Below are 17,540 nucleotides of genomic sequence, written 5' to 3' on the forward strand. Positions count from 1 at the left end.
TCAGACCTGAACCTTCAAAAGCATCTAAAGACAATTACAAGGTCAGCTTTCTATCACCAGAAGAACATTTCTAGGATTAAAGGACTGATGTCTCAGCAGGATCTGGAAAAACTAATCCATGCGTTTATATTTAGTAGAATTGATTACTGCAACGGTGTTTTCACAGGACTTCCTAAAAAGTGGGTCAGACAGCTGCAGCTGATCCAAAACGCTGCTGCCCGCGTCCTCACTAAGACTAAGAAAGTAGAGCACATAACCCCAGTTCTAAAGTCCTTACACTGGCTCCCTGTATCTCAGAGAATAGACTTTAAAATACTTCTGTTAGTCTATAAATCCTTGAATGGCTTAGCACCTAAATACATCACAGACTTGTTATCAGTGTATCAACCCTCCAGACCACTAAGGTCTTCTGGCTCCAGTCTACTCCACATACCTAGAACCAGAACTAAACATGAAGAAGCAGCATTTAGTTCCTATGCTCCGCTTATCTGGAACAAACTTCCAGAAAACTGTAAAAGTGCAGAAAGCCTGAGTACTTTTAAATCAAGATTAAAAACACATCTGTTTAAAATTGCCTTTGACTGTTCTAGTTAAACAGTTTTACTGTTTTTAATGTTCTTTTTTGTTACTACATTCTATCCCTACTTGCTTTTATTCTATTTTCTATCTACATTTTATTATTTTGGTATATCTTAATCATGTAAAGCACTTTGTATTGTCTTGTACTAAATTGTGCTATATAAATAAATTTGCCTTGCCTTGCCTTACATCTTTAGAACATTTGCTTTACTTCAACCAGGAATGAAGATCTAGAGGGATGATGATGTTACATTTGGATTGGCAAACTAAGGGCAATAATCCATAAAACAAAGGCCACCCAAGTCTCCAGCTCAACTCGGGAGTTCGTAAAGTGACTATTAATCTGGTGACATCCAGTTAGAAAATGGAAGGCACACGAACTGTTGTGTCTTAGTGCAGGAATTTGGAGATTTAACTCTTCACCCTACACTGAAGTCAAGCTCAATCTGCCTGTATTTTACCACTATCAGGCATGACTGTTTTTGAACACAACTGTCATTTGAAACACTGACATTCTGGAAGCACAGAGGTTAAATGTTGCAATTGCATTGCAGTGGTTGTCTAATAGTGGTCTCACCTTTCTCCACCTATTCAGTCTGTATTATACTCATTTGGTTTTGCTGAAACTGAAAGTACCAAACATACACAGCAGCACTCAAACTGTATAACTCTATCAACTGTTAATTTTCTCACATCAACATGATAATTGTTCCTGCAAATTATAAATACCACCAACATTTGCCTTGGTGGTCTGGTTTTTGACTCCTTGCTTGAGCTATCTGTCATGGCCAAGGCATGAACTGTGTTAGTTCCTTATCCCTTAGCTTTCATTTGTCCATTTCTTCAAATCCAGGACAATTTGCTGTCACTGACCTACATACCTTGCGTATTTTTACTACAGTAAAAGTGCTCAGTATATCCTTTTTTGCATTGCCAGTACCAGCCCGTACATCCATTCAACATATCTTCCCATGAAAAAGATAAAAAAATAAAAATTATATACATATATATAAATATATATATACATATATATATAAATATACTTCTCAGTTCCATTGCCTTTGTGTTCCAGTAGCCATTTGTCATTGAAGTGCCCTGGTTCCTTAATACAGACCTTGTTTGACCAGGCGACATCTGAGCCAGTATCATTCTGTGTTTATCTGCTCTCATCATATATATGAGGTAGGCAGTTAGTCTTAACACACTAATTCACAGTTCTTATAATCTGGTGCACTTTATGGTCCGAAAATACTTTTTTAGTGAGCATTATCCAAAAGAGTAATTTGGTTTTCAAAAACAGCAATTCCAAATAAGTATTTGCTTTGAAAAACATTAAAAATCTTATATTTCCAAACATTTTGTGTTTTATGTCTCTAAAATATTATGTAATTCGCCATTAAAACCTTTCTACTGTTGTTTGAAGAATAAGTTTGTTTTACGAATTTTAGAATACATTGTTCTTTTTATGGGTCTTAGATCCAAAGAAATGAAGGGAAGAACAAGGTTACTCAGCACAGGACAACGTATTAGTCTTAAACTCCTCACCTGGATACTTTGGTTTTGTAGTAGGTAACTTCCTCCAGAGAAACACTCTTCTGACTACCTGAGTTGAGAAACCCGAGTGACCTTGTATGTTGCCTCTATCCAGGAGGGAGGCCCCAGTTTTTTAGTGCAGTGCTGCATTGCAGTGCCCCTCTGTTCCTTTTAAGTCCTCTCGAACAGTGGGCTGCTCTAAGAAGATAACCTATCAGTGCCATTGCTGGTTTAGAACACAAAACTGTTCTCCTCTAATGTCCTCTGAGGTGCCAGAAAGCAGCTCAAACTTCCAGGATTGTCTGAACCTCAAACACAACTCTATTTTGCAAAGTTATTACAGGGTCAGGTCCCTCCCACCCGCACCCCCACCAGTTATATTCTGTATCATTACCAACACTCCTTTTGTATGTTATTAATTCACCCTTAGTTTTCATGTCTTTGACCACTGACTTACTGTCTGCCATACTGTCTGTTTTGTCATCCTTGTTAGAGGACATGATTATAGCATGCTTTAATGAGATTGAATAAACTTTCATTACTGGTGGCATTTCTTTTTCTTTTAGCATTTTTTTTATATTTTCAATTGCATCAGCACATGTTTGAATATTCCATATTTGTCAGCAAGTGATTAATATGATCATGTGGAAGTTTTTTTTTTAGAGATATGTTGCATAATATCTCTACACAGCCCCTATTCTATAATTTCGTCAGTGCTGTTTAACAATGTGCTGATAATGCTGCATTGTTTTGCACCTCCAAGGGATTTCCAATATTTTTGCAGTACAGAATATAAGCTGAATATATCACCTAAAGGTTGACTACAGTTCATCATTTTAGATAATCAATGTTCTATTTTTGAAGGACAGTTTGAACAATGCTTTTTCATCACTGAAGGTTTTCCTCTTCACACAGTGGCCTTTTACATTTGCTAAACATACATATTTTCTCTTTAAAAAATGTCTGTCACTTCTGTTTCATAAGATAGTTATTTGTGTTTTTGCCGATAAACATGAAGTCATCTTTAGTTGCCCCACAAGTTATGGTTTCACAAAAAAGGTGAAACTTGAGGAGTGGGGACATTTATTTTTTCCTTGCAAAATAAAAATCCTCTTCCAGTAATTCTTAAGTACAAAATGTTGAATCTTGCTGTTTACCTGTATTTGCATTAGAAGGTGAAAGTAAATTTATAGATGCTCCAGTTAGTCTCAGATTAAAAGGATATTTGTTTGTTCCAGACTTTAAAGTGCGTTTTAAATCTCAGCACCATAGACAGCTCCTTAGCCTACGGTTTATGCTGTGTTACATTACCATTGAGTTCTGCTGCCCAATTTTTGAATAAAAGACAGGATTCTGCATGCTTTATCTAAAAATTGCCTTCGATACTGGTTGACCTTTAACTTGACAGTGGCCACTGGGTAGCGTGAAATTATGATAGTGTTATAACACTAAGAAAAATACATCACAGTTCTATCTTTTATCAGTGTTTAAAAAAGTTGTAATATTTTGAAATAGGATCATATTATTATTGTTTAAAAATAGTCAAATATAATTTGAATATTTCATTCTGTTTATAGTTATTTAGATTTTATTTTATGGAAAATACACCCAATTAGGGTGAGAAAACGGAGCAGCATTTCAGCAATACCTCTCAGGTGGTGTCTCTGCATTCGTTTGTTGCATCTCTGTTCCAATTGATCCAAGTCCTGTAAACACTCAACATCTGCAGATTTTTTCGATTGTTTTGCAATCAATTCCTGGTTGTTAGTTACTGCAGCTTGTCTCCTCCTGTTGCCTGATTATTTAATGTGGTTGCATTTATCCATCTCTGCTTTGCTATTTTTAAGTTTGACTTTTCTGTTGCTGATTTCCTGTGTGCCTCCTGTGGAGCTCAACTTTGGTTAGCATTTTTATGTCAGTTCTCTGCAGTTTTAACCTGAGAACAAAAATTACAAGCTTACCTATCTGGAATGTTCCATCATCAGAGGACCTGCTGAACTACTGACCTCGTTAATTTGCCTGCAACCTTTGCAGGCAAGTTGCAGGTAACTCTAACTATAAGCTTTGTCAAAAAGAAAAGTTTTAAGACTAGTCTTACTAAAGTCATACTTTATCACACTTTCAGTGGTGTCTTGTTAATAAATGTGCTTAAAAGTTAACCTTGTTTGATATCTAGAAACCAGACAGTAGCCTTTGCCTCTTAGCATCATGTTAAATTACTTGGATTTCTTAAATCATGCTTAGACATTTTTGCTCTTGTTTTTCTGCTTGTGTTTGTTCCAGACTCATATAAATATGTCCAAACAGTCCTACCAATTGCAAAGAAGACACACACACACACACACACACACACACACACACACACACACACACACAACACAACACAACACATTTAATTAACACATATAATTAATATAATTGATTTAGTTCAGTCATATTTACCACCTCCAAACATTTCTGAGACACAGAATAAGCTAAATTCATTTATTTCTCCTTCTACATTCAGAAAAGCATTTTTAGATCAACAAAGACACACTGTGGTCATGCAGGAGTTTCCCAAGCTCTGATAAATCAAACTTTCACCGAGGTATTAAGGGGAAAAACAACAAAATCCAACCAAACCTCTGCTTTGAAGAAGATTGCACATAGTGGCAACCAAATAAAACACGGAAGAAACCGACCAAACATCAAACCGACAGAAGGGATGTTACCCAGTGAGTCTGTCTACATCTATGGGATTTTAAAGTGTTTACATGCTAAACATAGTCTCATTATTATTTGGAGAGTAAATGAATGCTGTTTTTAGATTGGGTATATCACCATCCTGCTCTGTTTACGGTCCCTGATGAGGAACTGAACCACAGTATATAAAAAAATCTGTCTGCATGTTATCCTATTTGCTGGTGTGTTCCATGCTCTATGAGTTTTCTCTTTTCATCCTGTGTGTAACGTCATCTGTAATTGGATTTATGAATGCCCCGAAGAGCACTATAAATGTAAATTTTTGTGTGACAGAGATGTTCTGTTTTGCTGAAGCTCCTTTACCTTCTAGCCTAGGAAAGACTAGAGGTGCTATGTATCCAGTGTGCTGTCTTTAAAGTCCATTCTCAGACAGACAGATGGAGCCACTTGTAGGAAACTGTTGTCATGCAAAAGTTACACACATAAAACTCATTAAGACGCTGTCCATCACACATTGTTGTTCATGTTCAAACATCAGCTGCCCCTTCTCTTGTCTCTAACACACCTACACACATCCACACACTCAGCTTTAATCTTGTTTCATCATTCTGTTTTTCTCCCCCATGCCCTCCGTCTTTTCCTTTCGCCAGCTGCACTCGCAGTGTGAGGGATCTATAACTGTAAACTTACTGTTGGGATGGACAGGGTTCCCCCTTGTCCTGTTTAACATGTTTTGATGTTTAATATTGAAAACTGGTTGATCCTAAAGCTGCCCCTGTGTCTTATCTCCCAGAGAAAAAAAAAAAAAAAGGTTGGAGAAAAAATATCTGACTGAAGTGGACCTTAACTGAAATGAAAGAGTGGTGAAATTTCGTCAGAAATGTTATAAAAACCAAATTACAGTTGCATCAGCTACCAGGATTAAAATAGAAGATATGTGTAATTTAAATACCTTTTTGGATACTTGAATACAAAAATGTAACATACCTATCCCTATCAGTAATTTAACATTTGTACGTGAAAGATGTCTTTTGGGAGACCATGTCTTTACAAGACAACTTTAGTGGGCTCATTATTTTTGCACCTTATTATTTTATGCTCTACAAGCTTACTCTACAACCTTTTGTTCACTTTGAACTGTTGGTTCAACAAAACTGAACATAAAATGGAAAAAAAAACTTTTAAAACTTTATCAAAATTTCCTGTACATTTCTGGATATACTTTTATAAAAGATGCATCTTTATTAACATACACTATGTATGACTGCCTTTCAGAGCCCCAAATTGTCCACCTTAAGTGTTAACCTATAAACTGCCTATCTGCTTTTTTCCATTAAGTCTGATACACAATGTTCCCAGTTCTCCCTTGTACTTCACAGCAAAAGAGGGCTTACTGTGGAATGCACTTACAACTAAAAATGTCACATTGTGAGTCTGTTTTGTGCAGGCCTCCACTTCATTCTTTATTAATATAATGCAGCTAGGGCTATTCTGTGTCATAAAGCGGGAAAAACACAATACATGTGTGCTTCTTAAGCAATGCAAGAAAGTGTTCTTTAGCATTTAACTTGAGCATCTTGAATTGCCAGCGACATTAAGTGGCTTTGACAGAAATGGTTTAACTCCAATTGTTGTACACATCTTGTTTTGTTTTAGTCCAGGGGGCAGACACCCTGTCTACTTTTAGGGCTATGTTTAAAACCTTCCTTTTTGAAAAACCTATAGTTAGAGTGGCTTAGGTTATCCTGAGCTTTAAGCTTATGCTGCTTGAGGTCATAATGGCCATGATACCTTACTCTGCTACATTCTGCTAATGTCCAATTCTGCATTATGTGTTGATTCTACTTTTAACTTGATGTTTTCTTTGTTTTTTCTTCATAGTAGCTGCATCTGACGTGGCGTTGTTGAGCTGAGAGACCGTCCTGGAAAGGGGCATCTGCCGAACTACTTCTGCCAACAACTTAATTTTCTCCTCGTATAACGGAAACAATTAACCCATTCCTTCAGTGTTGATCCCTATCTCTTTCCTAGACCTAACCATTGGCTGAGCTTAACCTGCAAAACCGTATGTCTATTATCCTCTACACTCAAAGACTTTTCTTTTTAGCTCTGTTTCTGGCTCAGAGCTTTTCTTTTTAGCTCTGTTTCTCTCCTAGACTAAGATACTCCTGTCATTACATTTTACAAAAATAAACAAAATAGAGCTGAACTGTTTTGTTTCTTTGTTTTGTTGACGGTGAGAATATATTTTTAGTGATACCAATGTTACTACAGTTTTTATTGGTTGCTTTGACCTGTTTGAAGAAACTGGCAACCTCTCAGTTTTCAGCATCACCATCTCTGCAGAGCAAAAGACACTTCTTGCAAATGAGTTAACCCATTCTCATTGGTTTGACTCATTTTCCCCACCCTTTTGCAAAACAGTTAACGCAGATGTCATTCATGCAGTCCAAACTCCATTGCTTTAGCTGTGGTAGCAAAACAGAAGCTATATGTTCCAAGCTTTTAGAAACTTCTTGATGAGAATGAAATCACTGAAGCACCTGATTGACACCTCTTTACACAATTTTTCAATTTGCAGTCAGTTTGCAGGCTTTACGTAAAAGGTGCCATGTTGTGTGTTGTTCTTTGCAAGCATGGATGGTCAACGTAAGGCAGATGAGAGTCAGAGTAAGAGGTAGATGGGTCAGGGGAAGAAAATTATGAGGAAGAGGAATCCATGTGTGAGGTGGCAGTGTAGCTGGAAGGGCTGAAGTTACAGATGAAATTTGGGCAACTATGATTGATCATGTGGCAAATCATGGCCTTTCACTTACAGTTTTTATTGATTGCTTTGACCTATTTGAAGAAACTGGCAACCTCTCAGTTTTCAGCATCACCATCTCAGCAGAGCAAAAGACTCCTCTTGCAAATGAGTTAACCCATTCTCATTGGTTTGACTCATTTTCCCCACCCTTTTGCAAAACAGTTAACACAGATGTCAGTCATGCAGTCCAAACTTCATTGCTTTAGCTGTGATAGCAAAACAGAAACCATTTGTTCCAAGCTCTTAGAAACTTCTTGATCAGAATTAAATCACTGAAGCACTTGATTGACACCTCTTTACACAATTTTTCAATTTGCAGTCAGTTTGCAGGCTTTACGTAAAAGGTGCCATGTTGTGTGTTGTTCTTTGCAAGCATGAATGGTCTAAGGCAGATGAGAGTCAGAGTAAGAGGTAGATGGGTCAGGGGAAGAAGATTATGAGGAAGAGGAGTCCGTGTACGAGGTGGCAGTGTAGCTGGAAGGGCTGAAGTTACAGATGAAATTTGGGCAACTATGATTGATCATGTGGTAAATCATGGCCTTTCACTTAGAGGTGCAGGACAAAGAGTCCAACCTGTTCTCAGTAGAAACATGGTTGCATCCATGGTAAGAGTTTTTCGACAGGACAGCAGGTATTGCTGCTTTACAGTATATACATCTCTATCTATTCCTATAGAGGAATTCTTCAGTGCATGGAGATGGAAGGTATATGATCACCGCCCCTATGAGCAGATGCCCTCGCTCAATGCAATGACTGCTGCTGCCCAAGATGTAGATGCAGAGGCATGTCAATGGATGCATGGATCAGGCATGCAAGAAGATTTTTCCCTAGGTGCATCACAAGTGAAAATATTGAGTGTGATGAAGATGAGGCCATGTGGCTTATTCGTCAGGACAGAATGGACCAGAAGGTACATACAGCCCTAGTATTTTCTGTTGGAATCTTTCATCTTTTGTAATATTTCATTTGTTTATCTGGGGGGAAAAAAGAATGAAGAATCAATAAAATTTGCATCACAACATATTTGATTCTGGATCCATTTTTTGCAAAAAGGCTAATTTGATTACAAATGACACTGCCATGTAAGCTGCGTACAGTCTTTGGCTTCAATGAACCAGCAATGCTGCACTGATTCACATTGAGTGTGGTATTTTGTATTTTGTTACCCCATGTGTAACGAATGATTGGAAGGGCTCAAACATTTGTGTGCAAGTTGTGTTGTTTGAGGGCAAAATGTGCTTTTGGATCATATGTTAAATGTTTTGGCAGAGTCGGAGCCTTTTGCAAACAAAATGTTTAATTTTGACCATTGGTGCCACTGTTGAGGCCTCTGCATTAAAGGTTTTGAAAAATGTGGGTTTTGAGTTGACTGCTGCGTCAAAGCAACCAATAAAAACTGTAATGTGGTGAAGGTGAAATGCTATTATTTTAATGCTTAGTGGATTTATTAATACTCTTAGAAAATGTATTGCATTGAATTAAACTTCAATGTGGGCATTGTGTCATTAAAGCTCTATTGACATGGAAATATTTATGCGTGTGTGTTTGCAAGCACATCCTCCATCATTCATTTCCAAGGGTAATTCCGTACAATCTAAATTGTTAAGGGCCGCAAACCCTTTACCCCTTCACTTACACAACATAAACAACTAGGATCTCCAGTTGTTAACCATGGGATTAAGCTTAGTTTTAGAAAAAAATAAAGCATTGTATAAACCAGGAGGTTCACAAAACTAGGGAGAGGATCCCACTGTTGACAGTGATACACTAATTGAACTGCTAAGGTGATAAAAAAAATAAATTAAAAGTAACACATTTTTAATGTAAATAAGAGTTTAGGCCAAAGAAATACTGAGAACAAAAACAACTGTAAAGCTCTGCACAAAGTATTTATCCAAAACTGCTGAAAGAGGTTCAGAATATAAAAATACTCTACAAAAATTGTGAAGGCAGTCAAAGAACAAAACCTCTCATAGTTGACAACACTGGTCAACAACAAAAAAATAAATTTCAAAGCCATATGAATAAAATCATGATTAAAAAAAAGAGTTAATTAGTTGTAAACTTAAGGATTACTGCACGTGAACCCGATATTCAGCGAGACACAGAGTTATGATTAAAAGGTTTATTTAGGGAATGATGAGTAGTGGCGGGTGAGGAAGACAAATAGAACCAGACTTGGCAGATGAATCTTGGCAGACGGTGCAGGCAGGCAGAAATGAGGAGGAGACCAGATGATGTAGGTAGGGAGAGACCAGACCGAGCGATGTAGGCTGGGAAACCACCAGAACAGCAAACGGCTGGAACTCACGCAGACAACACTTAACTGAAGAGTCCAACTGGTTGATCATAAAGTACCTGGTAGCGAAGGGCACATCACACTGGGTGATCAAACATGAGAAGAGAGCAGTGAAGAGAGAAGTGCGGAGAGACGTTCTGACAGGGTAAAGTTGGCAGAGGATGGCATATGAAGGTTGGTGAACAGGTGAACTGAGTAACTAATTAGTGGAAATAGGTGGAGATGACCTAGAACAGGGTGGAGGCTGAAGGCAGATTGAGCTGATTGGGTAATGGCTGGTAGCTGTCCAAAAAAAAACCAAAAAAAGCAAAAAACAAAAAGGCGAACTAAGGGCTCTGGTGGGAGTTCTGGAGGCAGGCCTCGGCGTGTCTGGCAGGCGACCCAGATGCAGAAGCCTATCTGGTGGGCGACCCCAGCCAGATGTGTGAGGCCGGCGATGGAGCAGGACCCTGAACGGCGGGTGATAAACAAAACCCAATCATGACAGTAAGGTTGCATGGATGGAATGATGGATGGATGTATGGATGGATGTATGGATGGATGGACATTGAGTAAAGATACTTCTTGAAAATGATCAAAAGATACAAAAATAAAATTAAAAAAAAATGAAACACAACACAACACATTTCATAATCAGAAATGTATTTTCACATTGCAAAACAAGTTTTTTGTATCTGATATCCCATTCATCCATAATAGCTGCACCCTTCTCAAGCATGCACATCAGCAAAGGCAACAGAGATAACAGACACGACTGCTAAAACAGAAAAAACCTTTCATGTGAGACTTGGGGAAATAGAACTTCATTGAGTTACTGCTCCCTCTTCCCCAAAAGAAGTCAATAGAGCAGAACAGATAAACTATAGAGGAGTGGTTTCCATTATTCTTACTTGCCCCAAACATTGACACGGGCATCAGAGCAATAATTTGACTGGATAAGTGCTAAAATGAAAGAGAAAGTGATCACAAAGGAGAATGATCGCTGATTAAAAATGAAAGATTTAGTCTTTCTCAATGGAAGCCCCAGGAGTGTGGCCTGTTTGGGATCTGGATGCCTTCTTTAATTAAAAATGTTAGCTTTTTGTGAGTTGCATTTTTCTCCATGCTTCTAAAAAATGTGCCGATCAAAGAAATTCGTCCTCCACTTGACTTGCGCCAGCACAAATAAATCCATATTTTTTAAATGTTTTATTTAACTTTTAGTATAAGATTGCACGTGAAGTGAAATTACACAAGCGATGCGCGTGACTAAACCAGAATTAGTGTTTGCACAGGCAGAACAGGGCTCTGACATGGCTCGAAAATCCTGCCTTCGCTTTGGCGTGAATGTAAAAAAAAAAAGAGGAAAAAATCCACCAGCTGAAAATCAATGACACGGCTTGAGCTGAAGAGAGAGAGAGAGAGATGGAGAGAGTGGAGAGGGGAGAGGGAGAAGGGGCGGTCTCTTATGACCGAGGAGGAGGAGAAAGCTCCCGGTCCTCTCACTTGTCCTTCCTGCTCCGCTCTTGTTTTCCCCCCCAGTCAGTCCCACAAGCAGCCGGGCGCAACTAGGAGATCCCGCTGCCGTCTTGGACTTATTTTCAATCCAGATCGGACACATAAGAACATCAAAGGTAAGCAACGAATTGTTTTTGGAAGCTGATAGAATTAACCAAAAATAAATATAACAAAATAAAGTGAAGCATTTATAGTTTGAGACTGATGGAGGAGGCTGAAAAAAGGCAGAACAAAGCTGTGAGGGGGGCGGTAATTGTGTTGACGCCGTTAATTGCTTTATAAAAAAAAGGGGGGAGGGGGGGGGGTGCACTGGGGGGTAATTGTTTGCCCCATCTGCTACGGTGGCAACTGTCCAGGGTTTATAATCCGATTAGACAAAGGATAAGCAGTTTGAGAAATTATCACGCTACTCCCAGACATAAACAGTGGATATTCTTGCTGTAAAGTTTTGAATTATATATTGCACATGTAATTCATCATGCGGCGCCTTGTAAGATTTCTTCCAAAGTGCTCTATTAGACTTTTTTTCTCTTCATAGTCTACACTGTGCAGCATCCTCCGCATGTGCTTCCCCTGTCAGCCTTTTCTCCTCTCTCTCTCTCTCTCTCTCTCTCTTTGCTTACAGAAGATGCTCTTCTTTCTGCTACCTGCCTTGGCTCTCTTGCTGAGCACAGAGACGGCGGTCTACGGCATCAGTCACGAGAAATGGCCGAGCACCGTGGCTCAGAACAACAAGGATCGATCCTGGAACAGATTCAGAGATGTGAGTCGCGCTGCAAAAAAAAAAAAAAAAAAGAAAAAGAAAAAAAGAAAACGAACTTGCTCCCAAAAATGAGCATGTAATTAGACCCTTTGTGCGTAAAGGCGTGCGAGTGGGGCTTATCTTTGTTAACGCGCGCCTCTGTGTGCATGTGTGGGTGAGCGCACAGCGCCCTTGATACACCCAGTGAGAACTTGAGCTTTTGCCAGCAGGCGTAATCCACCTTGTAGAAACTCAGCAGGTTGGAACCCTGCTTGAAAGCCAGTCAGACTTTTAGACAAACAGAATTACTGTGCTGCACATGGCGGAATGATTCTCTTCTGCTCTGAATGAATGAGTTGCTTTCTCACTAAACCGCCTGATCTTTCCCTCATCAGAATTGGCCTTTCTGGTATGTCACCCGTATTTTCTTCCATTTGCCTACACAAAACAACGTCAAATTTCATACAATGAATAACTTTACAAGCAGAAATCCCACCTGCAGTACCTTGCTAAGGTATTATTATTATTATTATTATTATTATTATTATTATTATTATTATTATTATTATTATTATTATTATTATTATTATTATTATTAACAATGTGGTGGGACTTTGTGCTACAGACCATATAAAGTTGTGCATAATTTCAGTGTATAGCAGCTTTGCACTTCCAGAGAACTATAGTTTTGGCTATACTTTACAGAACACTGTTTTTTGTTCCTTGGCACAGAAATTCGGTTGGATTTACGCTGGGGCTTTGATTGGTTCAACACATGTATATACTTTAATCTAAAGCATTCAATGGTAGCTCTGGCTGTATGTTTAGGGTCATGGTTCTGCTGTAAAGTGAACTGCTGCCCCAATGTCTAGTGTTTTACATGCTCTGAAAGGTTTTCTTTCATGATTGCCCAGTATTTGACCTTACCAATATTCCCGTAATCTCTGACTATCTTAACAGCATGATGCTGCCACATCTGTATCACCATGGGGATGGTGCGATCGATCAGTGTGATGAGCAATTTCCCTCTGCACGTAGCATAAACCAAAAGGTTTATTTGGTCACGCCTAAGCAGAGCATGGTTCCACGTGGTTGTTTTTTTTTCCTTACATTGCCTGTAGCAAACTGCAAAGTATCATTGCTTGGCTTTCTTTCAACAATAACTTTCTTCTTAGCATCCCCTCAGATTTAGACAAGATTTATGAAGGAGATAATTAATAGCTGTCCTGTCAACAGATTATCCTACATGTGCTGTGGATTCCTACAGCTTCTCTAGAGTTACCAAGGGCTTCTCCTGGCTGCTTCTTTAATTCCTTGCTGTGTTGGTTGCTGTTTAACGGCCCTGTCTTGGTAGATTTGTGGTATGTCATTGTCTTTACTTATTTAGATGAAATATTAAAGAGTACTCGGTGAGCTGTGCATAGCTTTGAGTATTGATTTTTAACCTAATCCTGATTTAAACATCTCAACAACTTTTTCCCTGATCTGTTTGGACAGATGTGGGATTCGTGCTGCTCTTTCTTCACTATAAGTTCTCTAACAGTCTTTTGAGGCCCCTTACAGGATGTATATTTATATCGGTTTTATATTACAAATAGGTAAAATTATATTTACTATATAGGTGGCATCCCAATAGCTCTTGTGTAGGCATATCAGACTAAATACATATTCACCCACACTTTACAGATTAAAAGTAGCAAAGTTGGAAAACTTTGTGTCTATTTCCTTCTAAATCACAGACATGTGTCCCAAAAAGCCCAATAATTTTATGAATTTATGGTTGTGAGGTAAAAATGTGAAAAGACATTAAATGTTTCTTAACTCTCCCTCAGCCAACCAATAGGAAACTAGTTATTCCTCATTATTTATCTGTCCATCTATGCAAGGCCTGTTTTGTACAATGCATCAAGGAAACATGAGGTGTGTCAAGTCCTTCTAGATCTTTTTCCAGAGGTGGGTAGTAACTAGTTACATTTACTCAGTTAAATTGGCTACTCTACCCACCATGAGGGACTTCATTGCATAAAGAAGATACTCGTTTTAACCAAAAATGCACCAGAGAGACACGCCTAAAGTTTATGTTAAAGTGACGCTTCCCATTTGTTCACAAGTTTTGTTGTTTTAATGTTACTTTCTATCTGCTGAGCTCATTTAGCCATTTGGATGTCCAGCTAACAAACAGTAAACAGAAGATATTGTCATTGGAAATAGTTTGCAGTGTTCTAACATACTGGATATGCATTAACTGCTGTAAGTATTGTTGTCATGTTTTATGTTGAAAATGATTCAGAAAAGTGTTTCTTCTGCCTGAATTTATGTAGCTGTCATGTTATTATTTGTATGTTTTCTTAATTTTAGTCTATAGAATACCAGAATTTGCACATAACTTTATATCGTTGTCTGTTCAATTACATCTTTTTTAAATATTTAATCAGATGTTATGATTAGTTACTCAGTACTTGAGTAGCCATATCGTACAAATACTTTTTTACTCTTAGTAATTTGTTGGCTGACTACTTTTTACTTTTACTTGAGTAAACACATGTTGACATAGTGTTACTCTAACTTGAGTACAATATTTGGCTACCCGACCCACCTCTGCCTGTTTCTAGGTCTGGTTTGTGTCCTTTGTGATAAAAAGCATAGTAAGGATGATTTGTTTTGAAATATTTAACAAAGCACAAGCTGAATCTTCGGGGAGGGGGGGCGGGGATTGCTCAATTTACACTAGCATTAGTTGGATTTGGCACATTTTACCTCTTTTTTTAAAAGCACATTGTTATTTTGTTTGGTATAAGTTGGTGCTTTGGTAGATAGTTAATAATTAATTTTTCTGCTCACAAGAATTTGTTTGAGTGGATAACTGGTTGAGTCTGTGCTGGAATAATTGCTGCAGAATGTGGTTTGTCATGCTGGATTTAAGTCTGGGTGGCACAAACAATTTTTTTCCCTTTTTTTCTTTTCTTTCTTATAGCAAAAGCCATGTGAATTATTATTTTTTTAAATAAATGACTGGATTTTTTTTCAATGCACTGTGATGTTGCCCAATACAAACAGATAAATCCAAACTGGAAGGGGGTGTTGAAAGTTAAAAAAATCAGACACATTTTATGAGTGAACAGATATGATAATTACTTTTAATTCTGTAATTTATGTTTACTGCTCAAGCACCACCTGTTGACAAGCCACCATTGATAAAAACCATCATGCATAATGTCCTCATAAAGGTCTAATATCTTCACCGTTACTGTTTAAAAAAAAAGTTTTACAATTGATGGTCAAATCATCTCTTTCATATTCTAATACTCTACATACTCTAATACTTTACAAGCTTTCTTCACTTCTTTGGCACTCGTTAAATATGTGTCTACAATCCATGTTACATGATTGGATTTTTGCAAGCCCAGATGAACTGCAAAAATCTGATTCATATCAGAAAAAGAGCTTTAAATTAAGCAGAAATAGTGTTTATCCTAATTGCAACAAATGTTTTAAATTCTGCAAATGTGCAAATTACACATAACACCTAAACCCCATACCATCCAAGATGCAGTAGAAGTGCATTTTCCTTTCCACTGTCACCACAGGCTCGTTTAGGAGGAGGGATTGCTGAAAAGTTATTGGAAAGTTTCCTTTAGATAGCAAATATTTTGTCAAATGGATTAATACACTGAACTTGACTGCAGTGTATTATAATTGAATGTGTTTGTTTTTCTAAAGTACCCTGAGTTGACTTTTGTTGTGTACTGGCACTATGTAAAAATTGTAAGTCCAGAAAGCTTGCTGTGGCTGCACTTATGCCAATGGGAGAACACCACCACGGTACTTTAGCGAGATCCCAGCTGTGCTGCGCCACAGGAATATGCAGCTGACTGCCAGCTTTCCACCAGGTGCTCCCTGGCTGCTACAGGAAAATTACGGCGCGGACAACAGTTTGGCTTCAGTTAGTCAACCGGATTTGTTTAAGTTACAAACACACCTTCCTTACATTTGACAGCATTTAGAAATGAAATAAACCTATATTTAATGACAGCGTCCCCACATTCAGTGTTGCTACAGAAGTTGTTTTTTTTAAACCGTTCGTTCGAAAACCACAACTTGAATTCCCCCACAGGAAACATTGTTCAGTAAAGTCCCCATAAATGAACTTCAGCCACTCTTCTGTTATTCTCTTGTACTAAGTAAGTGGAACCTTCATGCATTTTAGACTGCCCTCGGACATATCAGCTCTCCATTTTAGTAACCGCTGTGAAGTTAGTTTGAGGCCGTGCTTTCAGCGCCTTCAGCGGCGCTGCCTTCTGGTTGGAGCCGATACAGGGAGGCTGATCTGGGGCTGCCATCTGCTCACTCCTCCACCTTCCTTCTCTTCAGCCGGTGCATCAGCTGGAGGGAGGGGAGGAGAGGAGAGGAGGGAAGGCAGTTGGCACGATGGATTACAGAATACGTAGAAAGATAACCTGTTTTTTGATCTGATGTTTTTTTTTAACAAAGCAACATAACTGACCTCCCCTGAGCACGTCCGTTGGTATTCAGTTTTGACATTCACATGGCAGTGCACAGCAGACCATATTATATCCCCAAAACCTGAGAAATTTTCAATTTGTTGTCATAGTCCGTTTAAAATATTTCCAGATGTTTATTATATATATTCTTCCAGTCTATTTGGTGCATTCTATACATATAATATTTCAGCAATAAAACGTTTGAGACTATGAGCACATAGTCTACCCTTTTGAGTTTTACACAGGATGTAGGTTGTAAAAAAGCCGGTAATGTTGCAAGTTGAGTCTATTTTGTGTCCAAGATGGCCAGCAATATGAGTTTATCTAGCTCCCATAAATATTGGTTCTGTTCAATTAACATGATGTGATACAGTTTTCACTGAATGGTGTATGATCTCCAACTGTGTGAAACACAGCCAACTCCTTGAGGACAACCAAAAAGGCCTGGGTTCCTCCTAGATTATATTTAATATTTAATAAACAGAGAACACATCTTGGCACTCAGCCTTTTATTCTTGTCTTGGTGTTTTTCAAGAATTGGTACAATATTCTCCTCTGACTATCCTGAGTAAGAAAAAACTCCTTACAAAACCTCATCTGAGCCTTGGCCAGACGGTACCAAACCTTCCCAATCTCCAGTTATTTTCCTGCTGACCGTTACAGAAGTGATGCCATGCTCCTAATGTCCTTGTCTGCCTCCTAACATGTTCCCCAGACGTTTCAGCAGACTGAGGGGTAACTTTGGCCTTATTAGAGCTGGCCATCTTGGCCCAGTACATCAGCTGTGATGTGAAAGATGTCCATGACAGCCTGCTCCAAGCAGAGCTGGGCTACCTGGCGTGTGCGCATCTCCACTGCTCTCTCCTAATGCCGCTCTCTGGTTTCCTGTGCAAACCAAAC

General features: G+C 38.5%; 1 protein-coding gene across 3 annotated transcripts in view; it reads left to right on the forward strand.

The window, feature by feature from the left end:
* Positions 1 to 11,363: 11,363 nt before the first annotated feature.
* Positions 11,364 to 17,540, forward strand: part of spock1 (SPARC (osteonectin), cwcv and kazal like domains proteoglycan 1) — a 194,545-nt gene continuing 188,368 nt past the window's right edge. Inside the window, exons 1-2 of one of the 3 annotated variants that reach the window (XM_036127090.1) lie at positions 11,364 to 11,512; positions 12,022 to 12,159. In XM_036127090.1, the coding sequence (XP_035982983.1) occupies positions 12,025 to 12,159 (135 nt within the window). In that variant the 5' untranslated portion in view covers positions 11,364 to 11,512; positions 12,022 to 12,024. The remainder of the gene's footprint in view (positions 11,513 to 12,021; positions 12,160 to 17,540) is intronic. The other 2 variants (XM_036127089.1, XM_012882163.3) reach the window with 2 other exon arrangements.

This window comes from Fundulus heteroclitus, chromosome 23 (genome assembly GCF_011125445.2).
Source record: "Fundulus heteroclitus isolate FHET01 chromosome 23, MU-UCD_Fhet_4.1, whole genome shotgun sequence".
Taxonomy (NCBI): Eukaryota; Metazoa; Chordata; class Actinopteri; order Cyprinodontiformes; family Fundulidae; genus Fundulus; species Fundulus heteroclitus.